Source organism: Microtus oregoni, unplaced genomic scaffold (genome assembly GCF_018167655.1).
Source record: "Microtus oregoni isolate MIOR12 unplaced genomic scaffold, Mior012 000774F_ref0000138, whole genome shotgun sequence".
In the NCBI taxonomy this organism is placed as follows: Eukaryota; Metazoa; Chordata; class Mammalia; order Rodentia; family Cricetidae; genus Microtus; species Microtus oregoni.
The window spans coordinates 1-27,248 of record NW_024545115.1 but is presented as its reverse complement, the minus strand read 5'-3'; the positions used below and the strand labels follow the sequence as shown (position 1 = coordinate 27,248).

Sequence of the window (27,248 nt, the reverse complement as noted above, 5' to 3'; positions counted from 1 at the left end):
ATGAGGGTGTCTAGCAGCTTTATACTAAGACAACAGGGGGTCCAGCAGAGGGCACAGCAGTTAGCAGCAGGTGACATGGAAGGAGCAGTACAAGCTTACGTCTCTGCTCTTCAGTACAATCCTGTAAGTAAAAGTTTATCAGTTGTTTTCCTTTTACAGCAATCCAGCAAACAAGCAAACATCGTTTGATACTTTAGACAATAGGTTTTTTTTATGAAAGAAAATCAATAGTTGAGATGTTTAATATGTTTATGCACTTGAAATGATGAAATTGGTTTTACTTGGTCTGCATAAAGGTCTGCCCTATTTAAAAAGTTATTTAAATAGCATAAAATTATCCTTACCAAAAAACTCCCATCAATTCTTTTGGTAATACTAATAAAGCACAAGACACATGTTTTTTTTTGTGCTATTTTAGTGAACTTTGGGAAAATTCTGATGGGTATTTATAACAATTCTTGATTTTCAAGGAATGATGGGTTAAAGATCTTAATTTGTAGTATAAAATGGTTTTTAAAAGTTGTTGCTAGTATATTAGTGACATGAAAACTAGAGTACAGAATGATCTCAATATAGCCCCTCCCTCGATCAAGTTAGAAGTAGTAGAATTAAGGCAATTGCATGTTCAGACTAGACTTTGCATTAGTTCTTTAATTCTTTGTTGATTTGAGTTGCATATGTTTTCAGGGAGCAAGTGTATCCTGGTTGACAGACATTAAGTTTATACTGTATTACAGTCTGGGAACTTTCAAAATGCAGAACAAAAAAATTTTAAGTAAAATACAGGGATGTAACACATGCCCTGGAAACTGTTAATGTAATTAAGGGAAAGTGGCTATAAACTTTTAAGAGATAAGTGTTAGGGATGGGGTGGGTCTTGGCAGCATCAGCATATACTTGAGCTCCATCAACATTGACTTTGCAACCACCCTGGGGAAGCGCTTAATGATTAACTCCTACTGTTGCCATTATCGAAAGTCTTCTATAGGCTCAGACACTGCTGCTTCAGATAAGTCTTTCTGAATCTTTACCATGATCCTTTTCACGAAGAGGACAGTGTTTCCAGTTTTACCAATATAAAAACCCCAACAGACTCAGGGTTATGTAATTTTCTTGAGATCACGTAGCTAGCAATGGCGAACTGGATGTTGAAACTTAAAGTTGAATTTTTTTTTTTTTTTTCGAGACAGGGTTTCTCTGTAGCTTTGGAGCCTGTCCTGGAACTAGCTCTTGAAGACCAGGCTGGCCTCGAACTCACAGAGATCCGCCTGCCTCTGCCTCCTAAGTGCTGGGATTCAAGACGTGTGCCACCACCGCCCGGCTTAAAGTTGAATTATTGAAGCAAATGTTGACATGAACAAGAAATGAAATCTGAAAAGGACCTTCTGTGGCCAAAGGCTGCCCTTGTGCACAGCCTGGAAATCATTTTGCATTATCTGCCTGGCTCTTAACTCCAGTTTTATAAAATAAGCAAATTGAAGCTTATTTTAGTAGTTTGCCAAAGCTTTCTAACTATTTTCCATCATAATATCTTTTAAACAGTTTTTTCCCCCCAGAGACAGGGTTTTTCTATGTAACAGTCCTGGCTGTCCTGGAATTCCTGTGGACCAGGCTGGCCTTGAACTCACAGAGATCCATAGCCTCTGTGCTCGGATTAAAGGCGTGTGCTAACACCACCCGGTTTAAACAATTTTTTTTTATATTTATTTATTTATTATGGATACAATATTCTGTTTGCATATATGCCTGCTAGAAGAGGACACCAGACCTCATTACAGATGGTTGTGAGCCACCATGTGGTTGCTGGGAATCGAACTCGGGTCCTTTGGAAGAGCATGCAATGCTCTTAACCGCTGAGCCATCTCTCCAGCCCCCGGTTTAAACAATTTTAAAGTTAATTTTGAAAGTTTAAATTTTTCTTTTAGTTTTTAAAAAAGATTAAAAAACCCACTATATGTAATGGCTGTTTTAACTGTTCATTTCGATGTATAGAGTTTGGATCTGGGCCAGTTGCTCATTGGAATGACTACCTTAGCTTAGCTACATGTTGCTTTTAATTTGTGAGTTCATTATAATAAATGATTTTTATTCATTCTATTTTTAATCTAGCGAGAAATTACATAGGCTTGCAGATAATGAAAGTAATTTCTTAGGGTTTATTTAACTTTTATTTTATGTGCATTGGTGTGAAGGTGTCAGATCCCCTGCAACTGGATCTTTAGATAGTTGTGACCTGCCATGTGGGTGCTGGGGATTGAACCCGGGTCCTCTGGAAGAGCAGTCATTGCTCTTAACCACTGAGCCATCTCTCTAGCCCCATGAAAGTAATTTCTTACATATTCTTTCAGAGGTACTCAATGCATATTTGAAATTAAAGTGAAGCCAGGCGGTGGTAGTGCATGGCTTTAATCTCTGCACTCAGGAGGTAGAGGCAGGTGGATCTTTGTGAGTTCAAATTCGAGGCCAGCCTGGTCTGCAGAGTGAGTTCCACGCTAGGGCTGTTACACAGAGAAACCCTGTCTAAAAAACCAAAAAAAAAAAAGAAGAAAAAAAGAAATTAGAGTGCATTTGTAATTTTTATTGCAGTCCTATCTAGTTACTAACAGTTTTAGGCGGCTAACCTTGAAAGGTCTACCTGCAAGGCTTGAACTTGATTCTTCTAAGGGCCAGGATAGTACATTCTTTTCCTTCAGTAATTAGGGCTAGGTTTATCCTTTACTTGCTGACTTGTAAATTTAGTTTGTCTCTCTAGCATACTTGTAATCTTGGTTAATTTTGTTAATTTATTTTGACATTGGGTCTTGTGTAGCCTAGGCTGGCCTCTAACTCATTAAGTAGCTGAGGATGACCTTCAACTTCTGATTTTCCTGCCCCACTTTCCCAGTGCTGAGATTATATTATAGGATGTCCCACTATGCCCAGTTTATGTAGTACTGTAGATAGAAACCAGACATTGTGCATGGTAGATAAGCACTCTTCACCTAAGCTAGATCCCCAGCCCTGGCTCAGGTTTTTAGTTGTTTGTATGTGTAGTAGGGCGTTACCTCTGCAGACAGTATATCACAGCATTATATTGTGAAAGGAAAATTAAAATGATAGACAAAGCTGTGCTACTATCTAAATATATACTGTGCATAGTTTGTATTGTTAAATGTCTAACCTATTAACAGGAAACTTAGCATCATGTACTTTCAAAGCAAGATAGCACTAAAACAATGAATTTACTTCTTAATGACATTGGTGTGTTCCCACCTGGCTCTCTTTTTTGTAGGAGGAGGTGCTACTTTCTCTTTTTCTTCTTTTGGTTTTTCAAGATAGGGTTTCTCTGTCCTGGAACTCGCTCTTGTAGACCAGGCTGGCTTCAAACTCAGAGATCCACCTGCCTCTACCTCCTGAGTGCTGGGATAAAAGGCGTGCATCACCACTGCCCTGCCAGGAGCTTTGAGATAGAGCTGCTTTATATTTTTCTATTTGGAGCTGCCTTCTGTAATGTTATATGGCTTAATACATTTGCTGAAACTTTAGCTTGTCATTTTTTTTTTTTTTTTGGTTTTTCGAGACAGGGTTTCTCTGTGGTTTTGGAGCCTGTCCTGGAACTAGCTCTTGTAGACCAGGCTGGTCTCGAACTCACAGAGATCCGCCTGCCTCTGCCTCCCGAGTGCTGGGATTAAAGGCGTGCGCCACCACCGCCCGGCTTAGCTTGTCATATTTTAAGGTGCTATTTCTTCTGGTGTTCTTTCTCATGTTGCTTGTTAGAATTACCCATACTTGGCAATCCCTTTACAAATTATGCATACAGTACTCCTTTGTGTGATAGCTGTGAGCCTGAGTGCGAAATTGTTGAGAAGTTGTTTTCTGCTTGAATGGTAGATGATAACACAGTGCTGAGAGTGGCTGACATCCCATCATGTGTTACTGTCATGTTGATTTTGTTGTTTTGAGAGTCCCAGATAGCTGAAGTATGAGAAAACCTTCCGTTTCTATCTACTTCTCTCCACTCTGCTTTTTGTTAAGGTTGTCTGGCAAGGGTCACATTTAAATATTCAAGTGCTTATTGTTGTGTCCAGTGCTGGGTGAGGAGATGGGGAATGTGTTCTGGAGGGGTTATCATGAGACAGACCTGATCCATAAAGGAAAAAGATGTAAGCTCCTCGGGTGATTATTGTTGGAGAGTATTAATCAGAAGACTCTCTTGAGAGGGTGCTTAGGTCCTCAGCATTCTGTAGGAAGGTAAACAGCAAGTAGACTTCCCAGACTGAAGTGGTGAGTCAAGTAGTAGTGAGGAGTGAGTGGAGCAGGGCAGAGTCAATTGGAAGATTTCAGAAGAATAGAGGCTGTGGAGTTTGAAGTTAGTTTGAGAGGCAGTTGAGAACCACTGTAGGTTTTTCTTGGCCTGATTTTCCTCAATGTGTGCATATGTAGAGTGATGTCAAGGGGGTCCAGAGGTGGAACATTAAGAGGAAAGTCAGGAAGCAGTTGTTAGACTAGGAGAGGAGGGATGGTTACATAGGAACACCTTTTTGTTCCTTTAATCGTACTGTGTTTTCCTTGTTTTTGATGCCCTATTCCTTTATTAAGTCTCTATTCATCTATGAAGGCCCAGCTTAAAATCTGTCCTTTGAGTGTGTATGTCTAATTTATTTTTCTTGGTTTTAGGTCTATTATTAAGTTAATGTTTCCATAAGTATTAATTAGGGATGAACAGAGGAGTAAGGTTTAAACAAAGTAATTCTCTTAGATACCATTTTGATTTGACATGAAGCAGAATTTGACACAAGGTTTTGAATGGACTTTTGTAGAATTGTAGTGTTCTTATACTTTGTAGACATTTAAGTAATTTTTTTTTTTTTTGGTTTTTCAAGACAGGGTTTCTCTGTGGCTTTGGAGCCTGTCCTGGAACTAGCTCTTGTAGACCAGGCTGGTCTCGAACTCACAGAGATCCACCTGCCTCTGCCTCCCGAGTGCTGGGATTAAAGGCGTGCGCCACCATCGCCCGGCGACATTTAAGTAATCTTATGTGTATTCATGTGTGTGTAGATTTGGATCTCATGATTTTGTTTATTTTATTATTTTGGTGTTTTAAATGTTGTTGTTATGTATCTGTGTTGTTGTATCTGTGCACATGGAGGCCCGGAGGAGGTGTCAGATCCCCTGGAGCTGAAGTTATAGACAGCTTACAGTACTAGGAATTGAACTCAAGTCCTCTAGAAGAGTAGCATGTTAATGGTTAAGTAGCTCTTAACCATTTCTCCAGCCCTATTTTGGCATTTTTGAGACTGAGTCTCACTTAGTCTAGGCTGACCTTGAACTGACTGAGTAGCTGAGAATGACCTTGAATTCTTGATTATCTTGCTCCCACCTCCCAAGTGGGAGCACTTGCCACCATGCCACTTGACATGTGCCACCATGCCAGCTGAAAGTTGTTGCGTTTGTGTTTGTGGTACTAGGTACGCAAGGCCTTGTTGTATCCCGGGCAAGTGGAGCTCTACTTTCAGCCACTCTACTAGTCCACTTAATAGGATATGTTTTGCCTTTTGCTAAAGTGGACTAATTATTTCACTGTAATCTTGAAGGTATTTATATTATCATTTTCTGGAGATCAAACCTAGGGCTTTTGACATACTGGCTAATTTTTTTCTACCAACTGACCTACATTGCCAGTCTATAAGATAATGATGAATCTAGATGATATAACTAAATATAGTCATGCATCTAAGAGTTCATGGAAACTAGCTGGTAAAATTATGTAATGGTGGGTAAAAATATATAGGTGGGGCAGGAGAGATGGCTCAGGTCTTCCAGAGGACCCAATTTCAAATTCCAGTACCAATGTCAGGCAGTTCACAGCCACCTGTAACTCCAGCTCCAGGAGAATGCAATAAGCCTCTAGGCTCTGAAGGTACCTGCACTGATGTGCACACCCCATATTTGAAATTAAAAATAATAAAAACATATCTTTAAAAATGCAGCTTTTAGTCAGTTATTGTGTTTCTGATTTGTGGCTTAGAACAGCCATTGAAATTGGTGAAGGTCTAAAGATACATACCACCCACTAAAAAATGGTAGAGGGAGCTTGGGTAAGCAGATTAGGTTTTTCAGACATAGCCCATCAGACAGAGGGCTACCTTGTTAAGGTTCAGAGGAGGAAACCTATACAAAGTAGATAGCAAGATTATAGAATTCATTATTTCTCAAAATACAAATAGTATTCCAAAGTACTTAGACTAATTACAGAAGGCGATTAGTCGGTAATAAGATTATTGGTACCTGTGAATTGTTTTTCTGTTTTGCTTTTTTATTTATTCATGCACTATTTATCCATTCATTCATTCATTCATTCATTCATCATCAGAGTCTTGATTCTGTAGTAAAGGTTGGTCTAGAACTCCCTATGATATAACTGGGGTGGGGTTGGGCACCTGAATTTAGGACCATCTTCCTGCCTCAGTTTCCCAGGTGCTAGGATTACAGGTGTGTGTTACTGTGCCTGCTACATGAGAGGCTTTGAGGATTACTATCAGCCTGTGCTTAAGGCCACTAGAAGATAACCATACTTTTCCAAAGCATCAGTCACTGATTGAGGGACAGCACTAACTCAAGTAGATCGTGGAATTGTCCCAGTTTAGCCAGTCATTACCTTATTGGCAGACCTTTCAGTTCATCCAGTGAATGCCAGTAAACAATACAGAGTCAGTTTATCAGTAAAACTAACTACTAATTCTGGAAACCAATATACATGGTAATTCTTTGGAATATTTAATAAAATTTTACTTTGTAGGATTTAATTTAAGGTTCTTTCACCCACATAACAGTTTGGGATGATAAACGTGACTCATATTGCCATTATCTCTGCTTGTTATTGACTGATAGATTCTTTTTTTTTTTTGCAGGGTGAGGTTGAATGTTTATTCAGGGGGTTATGGAGGAGGAAGGGTGAAGGGGGGGGACAGAAAGGGAGAGGGAGGGAGAGAGGGAGAGAGAGAGAGAGAGAGAGAGAAGAGGAGAAAGAGACAGAAGGGGAGAAGCAGAGAAGTGGGGAGAGAGGCAGAAGCAAAGCTGCCTCTCCGAGAGGAAGATGGAAAAGAGGACTGATAGATTTTTTTTTTTAAGTTTTTTTTTTCGAGACAGGGTTTCTCTGTGGTTTTGGAGCCTGTCCTGGAACTAGCTCTTGTAGACCAGGCTGGTCTCGAACTCACAAAGATCCGCCTGCCTCTGCCTCCCAAGTGCTGGGATTAAAGGCGTGCGCCACCACTGCCCGGCGACTGATAGATTCTTACTGTCTGTTGAGCATGTCCTCCTGCTGAATGGACTGGTGAGTCGGACTAGCAGCACAGTTGAGCTGCTAATAAAACGCAGAGTCAGCCGCTTTTCATTACTCGCCCACTCAGCTCTGATGGTACTTAATACTAATGAGTAATGTAGTGGCAGGTGCAGGACTGAGGCTATGGTTGGATGGTAATCCTTCTGCCTAGGCATGAAATGAAATCAAGGTTTCTAAATAAGCCTGAGAGCCAAAGGGTAGGTTTGTTGACATGTAATCACTTGCTAAGTGCAGTGCTGTTTTTCCTGCTGTGGAAAATTTCTGGTCCTTGATACAGGAATGATTCATCATAACCTTGAATAAAACAGTTGAATAAATATTCAATCATTTTTTCCTACGGGTGACATTTGGAGAGGAGAGAGGCTCTAGAAAGGTCTTGTAGTCTTGTGTTTGAAACTGATGAGGCCAAATGCATTTGAAAGAATGTTAGACAATAGTGTCACAGATCTCCCAGCCAGAACTGGAGCAGCAGCTGATAGCAAAACACATATTTTTGCAGTCAAAGATAGTATTCAGACTTAGGAAGAGCAATAAATTATGTAAATATCTTATAAGTTCTGGTCGGATTTGTCCCCCTCGGGCTCCTTTTGTATTTTCTGGGAATTAGAATAGGAGGAGTTGGGAGCCTGTGCTTAAGTTTAAGTGCTGCATTAAACTGACAAGAAAATGGCAGCGCTAGATGTGTAGAAGTGATGTTGGGATTTTGTTTTTTTTTTTTGAGAAAACAATATAATTAATACTACTATCTCTGGGTTTATAGGATTTGTACTGTGTTCGTAGTGACCTGGGGAACCTGCTCAAAGCCCTGGGTCGCTTGGAAGAAGCCAAGGTAGGTGTTTGCTAGAACATACTTAAGCATTAGTTTTGAAAACCTGTACCTTTTGCCAAGTCTTCAACTCTTCATTAAGCTATCTTCATAAAATAGTCCTATGAAACTGAGGAAAACGTCAGCATGACTTGCCTCAGACTAGAGCAGGACCAGGCTTTGGCATATCTGTTCTAAATCTGGGGGTAAAGCAAGAACATGAGCATTGTGGAGCCTTCTGCTGAGCTAGATCATCTTTATAACAATGGGCTCCATCATGACCTATGTGGGAATCAATAACATTCCTTCAAATCTGAGGCTTGCCTGCTAGTGATTTTTGGCTCAAGACGCCTATATAATGCAGGTGCCATTGAAAACGCTGCTCTTCTAAGTCCTTTGTGGCTTGTAAGTGGAGAAGAATTTCATCCAATGTTACCCTGTAATACTGGCATTTAAAATTCTTATTTAACCTTCCTCCCTTCATCTTCCTCACCCTTTTTACAGTGGAAGAAAGGCTGTTAAAATATTGCAAATTAATAATTGGAACTCCTGCTCCTCTTGTCTCCACTTCCTCCCCAAATTCCTCCTTTTTCCCCAATCCTAGTTGTCTACCTTCTTTTTCTTCCTCACTTCCTTCTTTTATCCCTCCCCACCCACCTCCTTAAAAAAAAATGAGGACAAAGCTGGTTTGTTTGGAAATGGACTGATCGAAAGAAAACTTGCCAAAGTGGAAAGGTGGCTTTTAGCATTCTGTGTTTCCAAATAATGAATTTGAACTCTAGGTTGGGTTAATTAAAGCTTTTGGTATAATTTACAATTAAATTTATAAATGCAGTTGTCTTGTTACAAGCCACCTTACGCAATCGCGCTGCAGGGGTGAGGAGTGGGGAGAAACCAGAATGCTTCTGAAACTCCCACCTGTTGCTCTGAGCCCCACGCGCATGCTAATGCGTGGAGTGTATGCGCAGCGTAGCTGTCTGTTTGTTCATCCAGGGAGGGAGAAGGCTTTGCAGCACCACTTAATGTTAAAAGCACTAGTTTTAAGTGCAAAAATTCTACCAACACTATGGATTAACCTTATGTAGGTTTCCAGCTGATTAACTATGTTGATTTCAATCTTAGCTGATAAAGCAATTGGTAATTTCTAGAACAAATATCTGATATGCTCCTATCAATTGTCACTCCACCAAGCGGACAGCTAACATGAATTGCACTTCACTGCAGCTTTAGACATCGATTTAGGCTGAGACGTTGCGCCTGCCTTAGGTTGCTGACTTCTTTATTTCAGAGCTCTGGAGACACCTAGTTTGAAAAATGTCATTCTGGTTTTTTTTTTTTTTTGGTTTTTATTTTTGTTTTTGTTTTTTGTTTTTTTTTTTTTTGTGAGAACTTAGTAAACCAGAAAATACTCTTGAGTGAAATGCAATGTGTTTCTTTTGTAATCAGTGCATTTGAAAATTCAAGCCAGCATACATTCCTAGTAGATGGCAGCAAAATTAAGTTGTCTTTGTAGAAAATGAAGAGCCTTTCTTCCAGCAAAAATCCCTGCTGTATGCAATAGCCCTGATTAACCCTCTCCCTTCTGCATGTTTCCCATGTTACAGACTTGAGACTGTCCTCATTCCCATATGTAATAGACATCCAAAGAATTTCAATTGCTTTGTTGAACTTTTACTAATGATCTTGTTTTTATTTTCTCTCTTGTTTTTGGTTTTTCACCATTGATATTGTATTTAGAAGGTTTCAGGTGGGTGAAACCTCCTATTCCATGCGTAAGGTGCCTCGCTGAAGGGAGCTCGAGGCCTGGATCTAGGGCAGACACACAACCTCCTCCTCCTCCTCTTCCAGCAAGGAACGCACCGAAAAGTCACATGATGAGAAATATGGTAACGGGTTTGTAACTGCCACAGCAAAACAATTTGCCTCCATGCCTGAATCTTCTGTCTTGTGGCTTCAGAAACAGCTTAAAATAATTTTATTTACAAGTTATGTAAAAGAATGTTTTATACTATAGCCACAATTCTGTCAAAAATAAGTAAAACTTAATTAAGATAATAAAATTATTAGATAATTTACTAGTAAAAGCTTCTAACTCTTCTTGTTGTTCATTTTTTTTCCTTTTTCTTCTTTGTTTGGATTGCAGCATTCTGCTCTTCTGATGATGCGCTGTGACCCTGCAGTAGCGCAAAGGCTGCGCAGCGTTAATGCGCATTGCGTGCGAATGAGCCCCTGTGAACGGTTGACTAGATGAGTAATCTGATTGACTGGCTCTCTCAGTCCTATTCTGTAGCCTTTTTGGATAAAATTGGGTTTTAACATACCTCGAGTCCAACTAATCTCATTAAGCAAATATTCTCTACGGGCCTGTCTAGTAGATTAATGGATCTGGTTGGCCGTTTGCTGCGTCTAGGGGTGTTCCATGGAGCGCAGCAGTTCGCAGCGTTTGCGCAGTGCGATGCTGTTAGGTGGCGCCAGCGATGTTTGCGCTTGCATTACAGGGACCTCAACCTAGGTGCATTCCTGTCATGTGAGGTTTTATTTTCTTCCTCCTCAGAAGAGAGGCATGTGCTGTGAGTCTGCAGATTCTGAAACTTGAAGTCTGAATGATGACTGACTTGGCAGAAACATTTTTGTATGGCTCAGTAGCTTAATTTTAATCTTAAGGAAGGAGAACATTATGTTGTGAGAAGCATTTCCGTCAACTCTTTTGGTTTCCTAATGCTTGATTAGAGGTTGAAGGCTTTGGGAAGTTATCTAGGAAACTTTTTGTTGTTTGCTTTGTCTCCTCCCCCACCCTCCAACTCACTTTGTAGCTGAGGATGATCTCAAGTTTATGATCTCCTGCCTCCATCTTCCGAGTGCTCAGATTACAGGCCTGTGCCCCCCATATCCAGTTTAAGAAACCTGTTTTCTATTTTCCTGTTATTTGATTATAAAATTGGGTGCCTTTTTTGGTGTTGCTTTTTTCTGTGATATGTCTTAGCATTTCACAGAACACATTTTGGGAAATGTGGGTTGGGGAAGCCTAGATTTCATGGTGCCCTGTCAAGTATCATCAGTCTCTAGAGCCCATAGGTGTTCAGATAAGAGGAGTATAGCGTTAGTGTTTAGCAGCACCCAACCTCCCAGATGAGTCCTATTATGAGGATTACTCTTTGGTTGGCAGAACTGAACATGGTGGTTTGCACTTGGGTTCTGGTGGCGCAGGCGCAGGAGCAGCCAGCTGTGGCAGCGCATTAGTTTTGGCGCAAGCGAGCCTATGCTGCAGGGTCACTTTTGGCTGGTCAGGGAAGAAATAATGATATCACCTTCTTCCCCCTCCCCAATCTTTTTTTTTCCCCTTTACAAATTTCCCCCTTTCCCCTTATCTCCTTCCCTTCTCGTCTTCTTTCATTAAACCCTCCTAAGGCATGTTATTTGAAAGCAATTGAGACGCAACCAAACTTTGCAGTAGCTTGGAGTAATCTCGGCTGTGTTTTCAATGCACAAGGGGAGATTTGGCTAGCAATTCATCACTTTGAAAAGGTTAGTCATTAATAATTGATATTTATAAAATGTTTATGTGTACAGAATGTTCTTACTAGAATAAAACAGTAGGCATTTGCTTAAGCAGCTGTGTAATATTGTTTCCTTGATAGTATTGCAGCATTTGCAGGTGGCATATAATATGACAGGTTTTTGAGATTTATATTGAAAATGCTTTTTTATTTATTATAATTTTTTTTCTTTTGAGAGTGGGTTTCACTCTGTATAGAATGGCTTGGAATTTACTTTGTGTCTCAGGTTGGCCTTCAACCTAGTGGCAGTCCTTAAGCCTCCTGAGTGCACAAGTGAACTACCACATCTGGCTTTAAAATGACTCTGTTTTTCCTCAGAGTGAAGCGATAGTACGGCTTATAGAGGGATGTTTGCCACATGAGGGAGAATACTGGAGGGTTCAGAGTATCCTGCTGAAAAAGCTGTTTCCAAGTCTAGAATAGGACACACTGCAGCATTGTCTGGAATAACTTGTCATACCAGAAGGCAAGGAAGTATCTATTCACTTATTCATACACTTGACTTTCTCTTTTTTTCCGAGACAGGGTTTCTCCATGTAGCTTTGGAGCCTGTCCTAGAACTCGCTCTGTAGACCAAGCTGGCCTCCAACTCACAGAGATCTACCTATCTCTGCTTCCCAAGTGCTGGGATTAAAGATGTGTGCCACCACTACCTGGCTATCTTTATTTATTTATTTTTTTTTTAAAAAGGGCCCAATAGCTAAGTAAGGCTTTCAGTTTAACTCTTTAAAGACTCATTTACTTTTATGTGTGTGAGTGGAAGTATGTCTGTCACCATGTGTGTGTGCACTGCAGAGGCACTAGAGCTGGAGTTACAGATTGTGATCCACCATGTGGGTGCTGTGAGCTGAAACAGGGTTGGTTTTTTTTTGGGGGGGGTGTTTCGAGACAGGATTTCTCTGTAGCTTTGGAACCTGCCCTTGGAACTATAGTCTTTGAGAAGCTAACTTAATAGCTAAGGGGTTTAAGAGCATTAGCTGTTGTTCCAGAGGGTCCAGGTTCGATTATCAACACCCACATGGTAGTATATGACCTCTTGTAACTCCAGTTTCAGGGGATCTGAAGCCCTCTCTGTCTTCTGAGGGTACCAAGCACACATGTAAGTAGAAGAGATACATGCAGACAAAACACCCATACATATTAAAAAAAAAAAAAAGTTGAGCTGGTCTTAGTGGCACATGCCTTTAATCCTGCAGAGGCAGGCAGATTTCTATGAGTTCGAATCTACCCTAGTCTACATAGTGAGTTCCAGGACAACCAGAGTCACATAGTGAGACCCTGTCTCTATAAAACAAAAACAAGAAACGAACCAACTAACCAAAAAAAGTTTCTAGGATATGTATGGAGCAGATAGACATGTTAAAAGATAGCTGAGGGGTTTCATCAGCAAAAATGTCAACTATGAGCTGATAGGACACTGATCTGAGTTTTCTTTTCAGCAAGGTGCAGGACTAAAAGATGTAAATTAAATCTGGATGATTGAAAGAGATAGGTACTTCTTTTAGTACATTGCCTACTGCTCTTGTTACATTATTCTAAATAAAGTTGCTTTTATTCTTTTTTTGTTTCTTTTGAGACAGGGTTTCTCTGTAGCTTTGCAGCCTGTCCTGGAACTTGCTTTGTAGACCAGGCTGGCCTTGAACTCACAGAGATCCACCTGTCTCAGCCTCCCAAGTACTGGGATCAAAGACCTGTGCTACCACCACGCAGCTGGCTGCTTTTTTGTTTTTACAATTTTTTTTTTCGAGACAGGGTTTTTCTGCAGCTTTTGGAGCCTGTCCTGGAACTAGCTCTTGTAGATCAGGCTGGCCTTGAACTCACAGAGATCCGCCTGCCTCTGCCTCCCTAGTATTGGGATTAGAGGTGTGCGCCACCACTGCCCGACAAAATTTTGGTGTTTTTTTTTTTTTTTTCCCCCGAGGCAGGGTTTCTCTGTGGTTTTGGAGCCTGTCCTGGAACTAGCTCTTGTAGACCAGGCTGGTCTTGAACTCACAGAGATCCGCCTGCCTCTGCCTCCTGAGTGCTGGGATTAAAGGCGTGCGCCCCCCCCCCCACTGTCCGGCCTACAAAAAGATTCATTTGGCGATGTATTTGTGTACTTGCCTGCACATGTGTGCAGATAACTCATGGAGGCTAGACGAGGGTGTGGGATCCCCTGGCTGGAGTTAATAAGCTCTTGTGTGCCACCTGACATGGGTCATGGGAACCAAACTCAGTTCTCTGAAAGACCAACAAGCATCCTTAACCATTGACCTATCTCCCTATGTTTTCTTTTTTGTAAGCATTTAAAAAAATATCCAGGTGCCACATGACTTTAGTCCAAGCATTCAGAAGGCAGAGGGAATCATCTCTGTGAGTTAAGGTATATGTATAGTCCTGTCTTTAATCCCAGCTCCAGAGAGGAATTTAAAATGGGAGGAGACAGCTCTCACACACAATCTCATTCTGAGATTCCTGGAGGCAGGATTGCCATTTTCAGACTGAGGTAGAGATGAATGCCAGTGGCTGGCTGTTTAGCTTTTTTTTTTTTAATGGTTTTGGAGACAGGGTTTTGCTGTAGTTTTAGAGCCTGCCTTGGAACTAGCTCTTGTAGGCCAGGCTAGCCTTGAACTCACAGAAATATGCCTGCCTCTGCCTCCCAAATGCTGGGATTAAAGGCGTGTGCCACCACCACCTGGCTCTGTTTTGCTTTTCTAATCTTCAGGGTGAACCCTATTAGCACTCTCTCTCTCTCTTTTAAATTAATCATGCTGCAGACAGGGTTTCTTTGAGTAGTCTTGGCTATCCTAGAACTAAGTTCTGTCGACCAGGCTGGCCTCTGAGTACTGGCATTAAAGGCGTGCACCACCACTGCTTGGATTTACTTTTTAATTATGTGTTTGTGTGTGGTTGTGTGTTCGAATGTGCAGGTGCCATTGGAGGCCAGAAAAAAGTGTTGGGTTTCCTGAAGTTATAAGTGATTGTTGAGCCTCCTGCTAGAAATTTAAGAATTGAACTCTGGTCCTCTTAACTTCTGAGCTGTCTCTTCACCCCACTTACATGCCTGTCTCTGCCTCCTTCGTGCTGGTATTAAAGGCACTTGCCACCAAGTCCAGTTCATTTTTTAAGATAATGATAGTGTGGTATGTTTGAGTGAGAAAACATTCTTGTCACCTCCCTAGAATTTATAATTTTTTTTGTTTTTTTTCGAGACAGGGTTTCTCTGTAGCTTTGGTGCCTGTCCCAGAACTAGCTCTTGTAAACCAGGCTGGCCTCGAACTCCCAGAGATCCACCTGCCTCTGCCTCCTGAGTGCTGGGATTAAAGGTGTGTGCCACCACTGCCCGGCTAGAATTTATAATTTTAAATGGGATGAGATGTTTGAGATTTGCTTCAAAATTATCTGGCGGAAAGGGGAGTAGATACATAATAAATGAAAGCCAGCATGATTGTTGAATTTATAAAGATGATGAGCCATGACATGTGTTTGTTGCCTACAAGAAATTTTTAAGAGGGCCAGGTGTGATTTATGCCTATTAATCTTAGCACTTGGGAGGCTGAGGCAGGAGGATTGTTGTGAGTTCTGGGCCACACTGGGCTACAAAGTAAATTCTAGGATAGTAATAGAGTTAGACCTTTCCTCAAAGCAAAAGTTAAAGTTTTCAGGCTAGATATCTATGACTATAGATAATCTAAGCTAAGTGTGTCATGCCTTTATCTGATAGAGACTTGTTTATTATCTATATAAAGAAGTGTTTCTAGGAATTTTTAAAATATTTAAAATTATTACATTTATCTTTTCAGTGTTTTGGTTAAATTTATACTTACCATTCTAGAGGGATATTTTTCTAGAGCTCTTGGTATAGGTATACTAGGCTAGCATTCTACCAATGAGCACCAGACTATCATTTGCTTATTTGGAGAAAGTGTCTCATATATCCCCAGGCTGCCTTCAGACTCACTTTGTAGTTGAAGATGACGTGAACGCCACATCTTCCTACTTCCACCTCCCAACTGCTTGGATTAGAGGCTGTGCCTTGCTTGGCTTAATGTTACAGTTCTAATTACATATCTTAGTAAGGACTTGCTGGGTCGTGTGTTTATGTAACAGAGTTACATACTTAAGAGCTCATTGCTTGTTTCTGCCCCCATCTTTTAGAAATGTTAGCCTGACTGACTGAATAAAATTGGGCCAATCATTAGAAATAGTCTGCTTGTATGCTGCTTCATTCCTTTAATTCCAGCGTTTGGGAGGCAGAGGCAGGTGGATCTTTGAGTTTGAGGCAGCCTGGCCAGAGCTACATAGTGAAACCCTGTTTCAAAGAACAGATAAAAGGGGGCCAGGCCGTGGTGGCGCGCTCACTCAGGAGGCAGAGGCAGAGGCAGAGGCAGAGGCAGAGGCAGAGGCAGAGGCAGGTGAATCCCTTGTGAGTTCGAGGCCAGCCTGGTCTACAAGAGCTAGTTCCAGGATAGCTAGGACTGTTACACAGAGAAGGCCTGTCTCAAAAAACCAACCAACCAACCAAACAAACAAACAGATAAAAGGAAGGAAGTACTGTGCTTAGTTAAGTTGAGTTTATTTTGCTCATGAGGTTTTCCTTTCTTGTGATTCAGGGAATGGAGTCTAGTAGGAAGTGCTTTGTCACTGGGCTACATGCCTAGCCCCTTTCTCCAGTTATTTTGATATTAATGAGGCTTATCGATGAAAGGGAACTAAATGAGGACTGTTTTTAAAAACAAAATGAGTTTTCTAGAAAATGTAATTGGATATCTAAAATGAATTTAGAATAAAAGCTTAATGAGAAGTTAATCTGACAAAAGCCTTTCTTTTTCTAAGTAACTGTCTTGTAATTTTTAGGCTGTCACCCTTGACCCAAATTTTCTGGATGCTTATATCAATTTAGGAAATGTCTTGAAAGAGGCACGCATTTTTGACAGGTGAGAATGTTCTGTTTGATGAATTTTCTTGTCTTTTCAGAGTTTGAACTAAAATGTGACAACAGCTTCTTGAAGTACATTTTCCTAGAGTATAGTTTTTCCCTCCTGATAGCTGTTTTCTTCTGTTTTACTTATAGATGTTGTTGGCTGACTTTTCCTTGTTGGTTTTCCTGAATGCTTTTATCCTTCCACTTAGTTCTGTTGAAATTTCCTTTATTGTAAACTGTTAGAAATGATGATTACCTTTTGGGCTAAGTTTGTTTTTTTGTTTTTTGTTTTTTTTTGTTTTTGATTCAGAAAGCTAAGTAAAACTTGACTTTAACTGTTTTGTTGAAGAAACTGCTTTTCTAATTGTGTGTGTTTGTGAGAGGGGCTATATGCACATTGGAGTCTATCCAGAAGAAGACATTGGGTGTCCTTCTCAATCCTGTTATTTTGCCACCTTCTGCCTTTGAGGCAGTTTCTCCTGGAGCCTGGGGCTCACATCTGGGCTAGGTTTGCAGTGTAAGCCTCAGTGGTCCTCCTGCCACAGCCCCTCCACCCAGTGTTGAAGTTGCATATATGTACATGACCATTAAGCTTGGTAGATGGGGGCAGGAATCCAAACTCAGGTCCTCATAATTACACACCAAGCACTTTGATCACCGATCAGCTTCCCAGCCCTGTGATTTTAAAATTTTATGTATATGGGTGTTTTGCCTGCATGTATGTCTGTGAACTATGTGCAGAAGTTGGAAGAGGTATCAAATCCTCTAGAATTGGAGTTGCAGATGGCTGTTAGCTACCATTTGGGTTCTAGGATTCAAATCACAGTCTTCTGGAAGAGCTGCCAATGCTCTTGTCCTCTGAGCCATTTTTTCTAGCACTTGACTTTTAACTTTTTTTTTTTTAAAGATTTTATTTGTTGTGTATACAATGTTCTGCCTGCATGACAGAAGAGGACACCACATCTTACAGGTAGTTGTGAGCCACCATGTGGTTGCTGGGAATTGAACTCAGGACCTCTGGAAGAACAGCCAGTGCTCTTAACCTCTGAGCCATCTCTCCAGCCCCGACTTTTGACTTTTTTTGTCAAAGGAAAATGTACATCTTGAGTGGGAATAGACAACTGTTTTCCTGTGAAAATGTTTTATAGCCTGGCACTTGGGAGTCTGAAGCAGAAGGACTGCTGTGTGTTCAAGGCCTAACTGGGGTATAGAGCAATATTTTCTCTTAAAAAACTTAACAGGGGCCTGCCTGGCTGTAGTTGCTTTCTCCTGTAATACCAGCTCTTGAGAGGCCAAGGGAAGAAGGGCTTGCTCAGACTTTCAAGCCAGCCTAAGCTATAGGGTAAAACCTTGTCTTAAAAAACAAGTGGCTCAGCCGGGTGGTGGTGGCGCACGTCTTTAATCCCTGTACTCGGGAGGCAGAGGTAGGTGAATCTCTGTGAGTTCGAGGCCAGCCTGGTCTACAAGAGCTAGTTCCAGGACAACCTCTAAAGCTACAGAGAAACCCTGTCTCGAAAAAACAAAAAAACAAAAAACAAAAAAACAAAAAAAAAAAAAGTGGCTCTTGGTGGTACACGCCTTTAATCCCAGAGGCAGGTAGGTATCTGAGTTCAAGGCCAGCCTAGTCTATAGCTTGTTCCAGAACAGGTTCCAAAGCTATACAGAGAAACCCTGTCTCGAAAAACCAAACAACAACAAAAACAAACTGAACCACACACTCAAAAGTGGAGGGCCGAGAAATTTGCTCAGTGGTAGCGCCCTTGTTTAGCATGCACGAGGCCCTAGGTTCAGTTCTTGGCACCCCAAAAAATATATTTTATAAAGGTGATATTTTTGTTATGCAGTAAAATATATCATAAGTTAATTGTTATTAGTTAATGGCATTTTTGGTATAGTATATCTGGAATTAATTGTAACAAAATACACATTCAAGTTAGTTGGATTTGGGCAGGTGAGATGGTTCAGTGTGTAAAAGTGCCTGGCATGCAATCATATTGACCTGAATTTGATCCCTGGAACCCGTAGTGGAAGGAGAGAACCAACTTCAGAAAGTTGTTTTCTGGCTTCCACATGTGTACCGTGGTTTTTGCCATTTACCAATCTGTTCATGTCATAGACAAACTTATAATAATAATATATTTAATATTAGTGGCATTTGTGTATATGAGTTTGTATGTTTTTGCTTTTCACAGAGCTGTAGCAGCTTATCTTCGTGCCTTAAGTTTGAGCCCAAATCATGCGGTGGTGCATGGCAATCTGGCTTGTGTGTACTACGAGCAAGGCCTAATAGACTTGGCCATCGATACCTACAGACGAGCTATAGAACTGCAGCCACATTTCCCAGATGCTTACTGCAACCTAGCAAATGCACTCAAAGAGAAGGGCAGCGTAAGGATTTTCAGTCTATTTTTATTTCTTTGTTACATGGTAGAAAAGTCTTCATTGTACATATTAAGTAATATTGGTTTTCTTTGGAGTTTTGGTTGATGGGAAGGAGAATACTGAAAAGTATCCATTTTGTGGTGTATTTACCAGCCATTAGGCTCAAAATGATGCAGTTACTTAAATTACTAGAACATAAGTGGTTTCTCTGATTCTTCTCTGTAGTATCTGAATGATTTGTTTTATTTTCCAGGTTGCTGAAGCAGAAGATTGTTATAACACAGCTCTTCGTCTATGTCCTACCCATGCAGACTCTTTGAATAACCTCGCCAATATCAAACGGGAACAGGGCAATATTGAAGAGGCGGTCCGCCTATATCGCAAAGCATTAGAAGTATGTTGAGTACTGTGACTGGGTGTCTAGCCTGTTTGACGGTAGAGGGAAAGCAATTAAGTTTGCCTGCTGTTCACCTCTTCATTTCCTATGTAAGGTCCTATGACAATGCCAGACGTCCCTACATTGAGTTCATTACTTTGTGCATAGATGAGATCTGGACAAAGCCAATGACTAGTAAACTGAGTAAAGCTATTAAAATGAAGAGCTCAGGTCAGTGTCTAGTGATTGGTAGGTGTGGTAGGAGTTTAGAAAAGAGGCTGCATTACTCAGTGTGAGTAACAGGAAGAGAGGCCTACTTCACATTTCAAATGAACATAGGTATAAAATGGAGGAAGCAGTAGAATTTAAGCTACTAGACCCGAAGAATGAGTAAACTTGGAAAAAGAGTTGTGGGAGATAATTGGGAGATTCTGCTATTTAATGTCAGCCGTGATCGTGACTCTCTAGGTCTTCCCAGAGTTTGCTGCTGCACATTCCAACTTAGCAAGTGTACTGCAACAACAGGGGAAGCTGCAGGAAGCACTGATGCATTATAAGGAAGCCATACGGTAAGAAGTTTATAGCTTCTTTTTTCTATTTTCAGTTTTGAGATTATAGTATAATTACATCATTTCCCCTTCCCTTCCCTGCAAAACCTTCCCATATACTTCTCCTTGCTCTCAAATTCATGACTTCCTCTTCCATTAATTCTTGCGAGATGTATATATATATATATTTATTTATTTATATGCAGATATGTTTCTAAACATAATTTGTTATGTATAATGTTACTCAGATGTATATTTTCAGGTCTGACCATTTGGGATTGGATAACCAATTGGTGTACTCTTCCCTGGGGAAGAATATTTCTTCTGCTCTCAGCATTCCTTAGATGCCCTGTAGTTCTTTGTGTTGGACTGAGGCTTGCCCTAATCCACTTCAGCATCCTATCCCCTCCCCTCTTCTCTTCTTCCTCCCCTCTTCTACCCCCTCCCCTTCCCTTCCCTCCACTCCCCTCCCCTCTGCTCTCTTCTTTCTCTCCTCTCTTCTTTCCTCCCATCCCCCCTTTCCTCTTGTTTTTTGAGACAGGGTTTCTCTGTGTAACAGCCCTAGCTGTCCTGGAACTCACTCTGTAGACCAGGCTGGCCATGAACTCAGATCTGCCTGCCTCTGCCTCCCAAGTGCTGGGATTAAAGGCGTGCGCTGCCACCACCACTTGACAAAAGATTTATTTTGTGTATGTGAGTGCTCTGTTTGCATATCTGGCCTTATGCCAGAAGAGGGCATCAGATTCTACTATAGATGGTTGTGCGCCATCATGTGGTTGCTGGGAATTAAACTCAGGACCTCTGGAAGAGCAGCCAGTGCTCTTAACTCCTGAGCCATCTCTCCAGCCCTCAATGCCTGGTTTCTGTAGTACATGTAGATACCTGCTACAGAGGCTAGAAGAGGGCATTAGCAAACCTTGGAGCTGGAGTAAAGGTAGTTGTGAGCTGCACTATGTAGGTTCTGGAAAAAAAAAAAACTCAGGTCCCCTGGAAGATCAGTCAGTGCTCTTAAGTGTTGAGCTACCTCTAGCCCTTTGTTATTTATTTATTCACTTAGTTATTTTAAATTTTTTTGAGACAGGGTCTCTACATAGCCCTGACTGTCCTAGAACTCACTCGTTCTGTAGACCAGGTTGGCCTAGAACTCACAGAAATCCTTCTACCTCTACCTCCCAAGTACTGGGATTAAAGGTGTGTATAATTTAATGTCCCTATTCATTCATGCATCCATATCCATTCATCTACCCATTGATTCCTTCCTATCTATCTGTCTGTCTGTCTGTCTATTTATTTATTTATTTATTTATTTATTTTTGAGACAGGGTTTGTCTATGTAACAGCCCTGGCTGTCCTGGAACTAGCTCTTGTAGACCAGGCTGTTCTCAAACTCACAGAGATTTGCCTGCCTCTGCTTTCCAGGTGCTGGGATTAAAAGTGCGCCACCACCGCCTGGCTCCTGGTTTACATTATTTAATATATTTTATTTATTTTGTGTTCATGGAAGCAATGTGGGCATATACTGTGGTACCCATGTGAAGGTCAGAGAACAATTTACTGGCATTGTTTCTATCCTTTGTTATAGGTTCTGAAGTTTGAACTCATGTCAGGCTTGATTGCAGGTATCTTTACCTGCTGAGCCATCTCTTTTGTGGTTTAAAATTTTATTGTCATCTTTGAAAAAGATTTGTTTTACTTTTTTTTCTTTTGTTTTTCAAGACGGGGTTTCCTTCTGTGTAGCCCTGGCTGTCCTAGAACTTACTCTGTGGGCTGGAGAGTTGGCTCAGCAGTTAAGAGCATTGCCTGCTCTTCCAAAGGTCCTGAGTTCAATTCCCAGCAACCCCATGGTGGCTCACAACCATCTGTAATGAGGTCTGGTCCCCTCTACTGGCCTGCAGGCATATATGTAGACAGAAAATTATATACAAAATAAATAAATATTTTTTTAAAAAAGAACTTACTCTGTAAAGTAGGCTCACCTTGAACTCAGAGATCTGCCTGTCTCTGCTTTCTGAGTGCTGAGATTAGGCTTATCTTACTTTTAAGTATGTATATAAAATCCCTTCAGAATTCAGAAGGTGTTAGATTCTCTGTAGCTGGACATTGTTGTTGGGAAGAGAACTCAGTTCTAAAAGAATATTAAGAGCTCTTAACTGCTGAGTCTCAACTATTAAATAATGTATTGTTATTTAATAATTTATTCTTATTAATTAATAATTAAAGGTTGGCATTTGGCAGCTGCTGAAATGATTCCCTGCCTTTGGGATTCAAGCTAGGCCTCATGCTTGGTAGGCAAGTACTGTGCCACCAAACCACATTAAACCCCCTCCCTCCTCCAATGCTTTAACAACAACAAGGATTTTACACGAGATAATCAAACCCTTGTCTTTTCCTTCAGAATCAGTCCTACATTTGCTGATGCTTACTCTAATATGGGAAACACTCTAAAGGAGATGCAGGATGTTCAGGGAGCCTTGCAGTGTTATACTCGTGCCATCCAGATTAATCCTGCCTTTGCAGATGCACACAGCAATCTGGCTTCCATTCACAAGGTAATGCTGCTTATTGTGACATGGGCACCTTAGCACTGAAGTTTCATTATAGGAAACTCCTTACAAGCTTGCTTTCTTTCCAGGATTCAGGGAATATCCCAGAAGCAATAGCTTCTTACCGCACAGCTCTGAAACTTAAGCCTGATTTTCCTGATGCCTATTGTAATTTGGCTCATTGCCTACAGGTAAGGAACAATAGTCTAGTGTTTTTCTTTCTGTATTGTTACCACTTTTTAATTTTTATGTGCCATAATAATGCAAGCCTGGCTGGAGATTGTTGTTTTTTAGCAAGTGGAGGTCAGAGGGCAGTTTTCAGGAGTCATTTCTCATAACACGTGGGTCCCAGGCATTAACTCCAATTGTCTGGCTTGCCTTTTATTCTTGTCCTTTATTCACTGAGCCAGCCCCAAGATCATATTTTTAGTAGGTAATCTAACACTTTTAGGAAGTCAAATATTTGCAAAATAAATCCTTTGGTAGGTTTTCTGGGTGATCATTTCTTTTTGCTTCCTCTAGATTGTCTGTGATTGGACAGACTATGATGAGCGAATGAAGAAATTGGTTAGTATTGTAGCTGAGCAGCTAGAGAAGAATAGGCTGCCTTCTGTGCATCCTCATCACAGCATGCTGTACCCTCTTTCTCATGGCTTCAGGAAGGCTATTGCAGAGAGGCATGGGAATCTCTGCTTGGATAAGGTGACTTGTCCTTTCATTTTTTTCTGTTATAAACTCAAATGCAAATAAATAAAAACATTGTACAAATCAAACGTACAGTATGGTTTTGCCAATCAGCATGTGGTCAACATCACCCAAGTTAAGAAATAAAGCTTTCTTAGCTATTCCAGAAGTCACTTTCTAATGTGTCCTGTCTTCAACTGAACTCCCTTCAATCCAAAGGATGGGGACTTTTATTTCTTCTTTTTCCCCCTGAAATAGGGTTTCTCTGTAGCTTTGAAGCTTGTCCTGGAACTATCTCTGTAGACCAGGTTGGTCTTGAACTCACAGAGATCCGCCTGCCTCTGCTTCCCAAGCGCTGGGATTAAAGGCATGTATCACCACTGCCTGGAGAGACTTTTCATTTCAAACTCTGAACAAGTTTAATAGTGGTATTTTTCTTAAGGTGAAACTCACAGCTACACATGATGATGCAAACCTATAATTCCAGTTGAGATTATAAATCTATAATCTCAACAAAAACCTCCACCTAATACGAACATCTAAAAACCAAACTAAACGCAACAACAACAAAAGCCCCAATAGGGTTTAAATACAGAGTGTATGGTATTATATACTCAACTTTCAGAATTAGAATATGAATTGATAGAGTTTGGGGTCTGTTTTAGGAAACAGTGGTAAATTAAGATTTCTTTTTGTAAATATTTATTTATTTATTATGTATACAGTATTCTGTCTGCGTGTATGCCCACATGCCAGAAGAGGGCACCAGACCTCATTACAGATGGTTGTGAGCCACCATGTGGTTGCTGGGAATTAAACTCGGGACCTTTGGAAGAGCATGCAATGCTCTTAACCGCTGAGCCATCTCGCCAGCCCTCCTCTTCCTCCTCCTCCTCCTCCTCCTCCTCCTCCTCCTCCTCCTCCTCCTTTTTAAATACAAAAATGCTTCTTTGTCGAATTTCCTAAAATAATCATACTCTATCCATATTTCATGTTGGAGTCTGTTCAGGCATATTTTCTACACTTCAGGTCAGATATGAAGCATGAGCACTATGCAGCCACCATACACAGCTGTTTACCTTCGAAGGCGCCATTAAACTGGCCACATAAGTGAAGTTTGCTGTCTAAAGTTTTTGGTTTTTCGAGACAGGGTTTCTCTGTAGCTTTGGAGCCTATCCTGGAACTAGCTCTTGTAGACCAGGCTGGCCTTGAACTCACAGAGATCCGCCTGCCTCTGCCCCCCGAGTGCTGGGACTAAAGGTGTGTGCCACCACTGCCCGGCCACTAAAGTTTTTTCATAATTATGGGTCTATATGATTTTAGATTCTACTTTCATTTATTTCACTTAAATTTTTTTTTTTTGAGGCAGGTCTTATGTATATCAGGTTGGCCTTAAAACTCTCTATGTAGCTGGGGATTACCTTGAACTTCTGATCCCTTTTGCTTCCACCTCCCAATTGCAGGGGTCACAAGAGTGCACCAACATGTCCATTTATTTTTTGTTGTTTGTTCTGTTTTGATCACTATGTCAGACTGGCTTTCCTGTAACTCAGTGCATAGACCAGGCTGACTTCAAACTCAGCCTTCAAACTATGCCTCACCTCCTAATGATTGGGATCAATGATGGTACTATCATGCCTGTTCTTTATGTAGTTCTGGGGACAGAACCCTTAGGGCATTATACACGCTAGTCAAAACACACTACTAATCACAAGTCCCTGTTATCGGTTTTTTTCTTTTAGATAAAAATTTGCACATGACTTGACTTTGTTAACGACCATTGTATTCTGTTGGTAGATTAATGTCCTTCATAAACCACCATATGAGCATCCAAAAGACTTGAAGCTCAGTGATGGCCGGTTGCGTGTAGGGTATGTGAGTTCTGACTTTGGGAATCACCCTACTTCTCACCTTATGCAGTCTATTCCAGGCATGCACAATCCTGATAAATTTGAGGTAAGAGTAGGTTCTGGTGACTTTCTTCTGTCATCTTTGATGTTAAGCCCAGTGTTTTGAGAGGCTTGGAGCCAAGGTTATTAAGTATGCCCTCCTCTGTCTTTTAGGTGTTCTGTTATGCCCTGAGCCCAGATGACGGTACAAACTTCCGAGTGAAGGTCATGGCAGAAGCCAATCATTTCATTGATCTTTCTCAGGTAGGCAAAACACAGATCCTTTTCTTCAGATTTTAAGATTTCATAATTAAGTATATGTGTTTGGTATGGTATGTGGGGATGTGCCTGTATGAAGACAGGTGCCCAAGGAGGCCAGAAGAGAGGGTGTCAGATCGCCCAGACATGGAGTTACAGGGTGTCACATGGGTGCTGGAGCAAATGCAGGTCCTCTGCAAGCACAGCAAGTGCCTTTATGTTTTAAATTTTGAGTAAATTTGAAAAAGAAAAACCCTTTTGGTACAAAGTGGGTTTTTTTTGTATTAGGAGTTGAATGGAGGGTCTCATGTTTGTAGTTTTTGATGATGGGTATTAAAAGGAGTAACTACTGTATTTGGGCAATTTGCCCTTGTTTCCTTGGTCATTTACATTTTTATTTGGCATGACTTTTAAGTTGTACATAAAATAGAAATGTGATATAACTCTGTTTGATATATAACTTTTCTAGATACTTTTAATACATACTGAACAAAATCAAGAAGGGTAAATGGCTAAATAGCTAGTTTAAGGACAGACTAGGCTATGTGAGACCGCCCCCATCTCATTTTTTTTAAAGGAGGGGGCTGCAGCAAAAAGCCCATCTATTTTTGAGTTTTTGCATTTGTGTGTGTGTATGGTCTTTTTGTTTTATTCTTTTGTAATTCACAAAGTGGGCCTTGAACTTTTGTTAATCCTCCTGCTTCAGCCACCATACCCTACTGGTTGTTTGTCTTTGTTTCTATTTTTTTTCCTCTGTAAATTTTATGATGAGTCAAAGTTGAAACCTATGGGAGAATTAAATTTGCTATGGGTTCTGTTAGTCACATATTTAGACATGAATATGAATAAGTGTGTTTGCATGTAGACACACATCTAAATGTAAATAATGGGATTGGGGACATAGCTCAGTTGGTACAGGGCTTGTCTATTATACACAAAACTCTGGGTTTGATTCTTAGTACTGTATAAACTGGGTGTTGTGACTCATACCTATAATCTCACCATTTTGGAGGTGGAGACAGAGACAGAAGGATCAGGGTTAAAGGTCATCCTTGGCTACGTAGAGTTCAAGGTCTGCCTGGGCTAGAGACCCTGTTTCAAAAACAAGGCTAGGGATGGTGTAGCTCCTAGCAGGTAGATCTGAGTTTGAGGCCAGCCTGATATACTTAGCAGTTCCGGGCCAGGCAGAGCTACATAGGGAGACCCCTGTTTCAAATAACCAATAAATAACTAACTGAATGAGTAAATAATAGACATTTTCTTAGATGGGTTGGGAGAGTTATCTCATTTAATAAAGTTTGCATACCAGTATCTTTTGTAGCATGGTTACTACTTCAAAAATATGTCTGGTCTGCTTTTGATTTTTGAGACAGAGTCTCACGGTACCCCAGGCTGGCCTTCTTACTGTGAGCAGTCTCATACACTTCTGGTACATACTAACTAGGGCAGTATTCTACCCAGTGAGCTGCATTTCCAGCTTTGATTTTTATTTTTCTGAGGCAAAACTTTAACTATGTGATCAGAACTGCCTGTAAACTCCCAGTGTAGCCTAGGCTAGCCTTGAACTCAGCCTTCTTAGTGCTAGAATTGCAAATGAGAGATATCTTGAACGACTCTTCCCTCATCTATCTGCCTGCCTATCTATCTATCTATCTATCTAGCCATCTATTGATTGATTTGGCAGGCTCACTATGTGTTCCTGGTTCGTTTGGGACTATCTGTGTAGACCTCTGAAACTGTCCTGGAATTTACAGAGATCCTTGGGATTAAAGGAGTGAGCCACCACGACCTGGCTTTGAATGTTTTTGATAGATTTATCTTTATGTGTGTTATGTTTGTTTATATGTGCACCATATATGTACATTATGTTTGTGCCTGGTGCTTTTGGAGGTCAAAAGGAGTTGGATGCCCTGGAGTTACAAATGGTTGTTAACCATGTAGGTGCTGAGTTCTACATGTAGTCAGTCCTTCAGTGCTCTTGA

General features: G+C 40.8%; 1 protein-coding gene across 1 annotated transcript; it reads left to right on the top strand.

The window, feature by feature from the left end:
- On the top strand, positions 1–25,272 carry LOC121445801 (UDP-N-acetylglucosamine--peptide N-acetylglucosaminyltransferase 110 kDa subunit-like; the record flags this gene model as incomplete). The annotated part of the gene is made up of 12 exons (XM_041647931.1): positions 1–123; positions 8,082–8,150; positions 11,535–11,651; positions 16,520–16,599; positions 18,779–18,974; positions 19,222–19,362; positions 19,813–19,913; positions 22,288–22,441; positions 22,525–22,626; positions 22,958–23,137; positions 24,917–25,075; positions 25,183–25,272. Coding segments are annotated over exons 1-12 (1,512 nt in total), but the record flags the coding sequence as incomplete, so codon positions are not given.
- Positions 25,273–27,248: the final 1,976 nt, after the last annotated feature.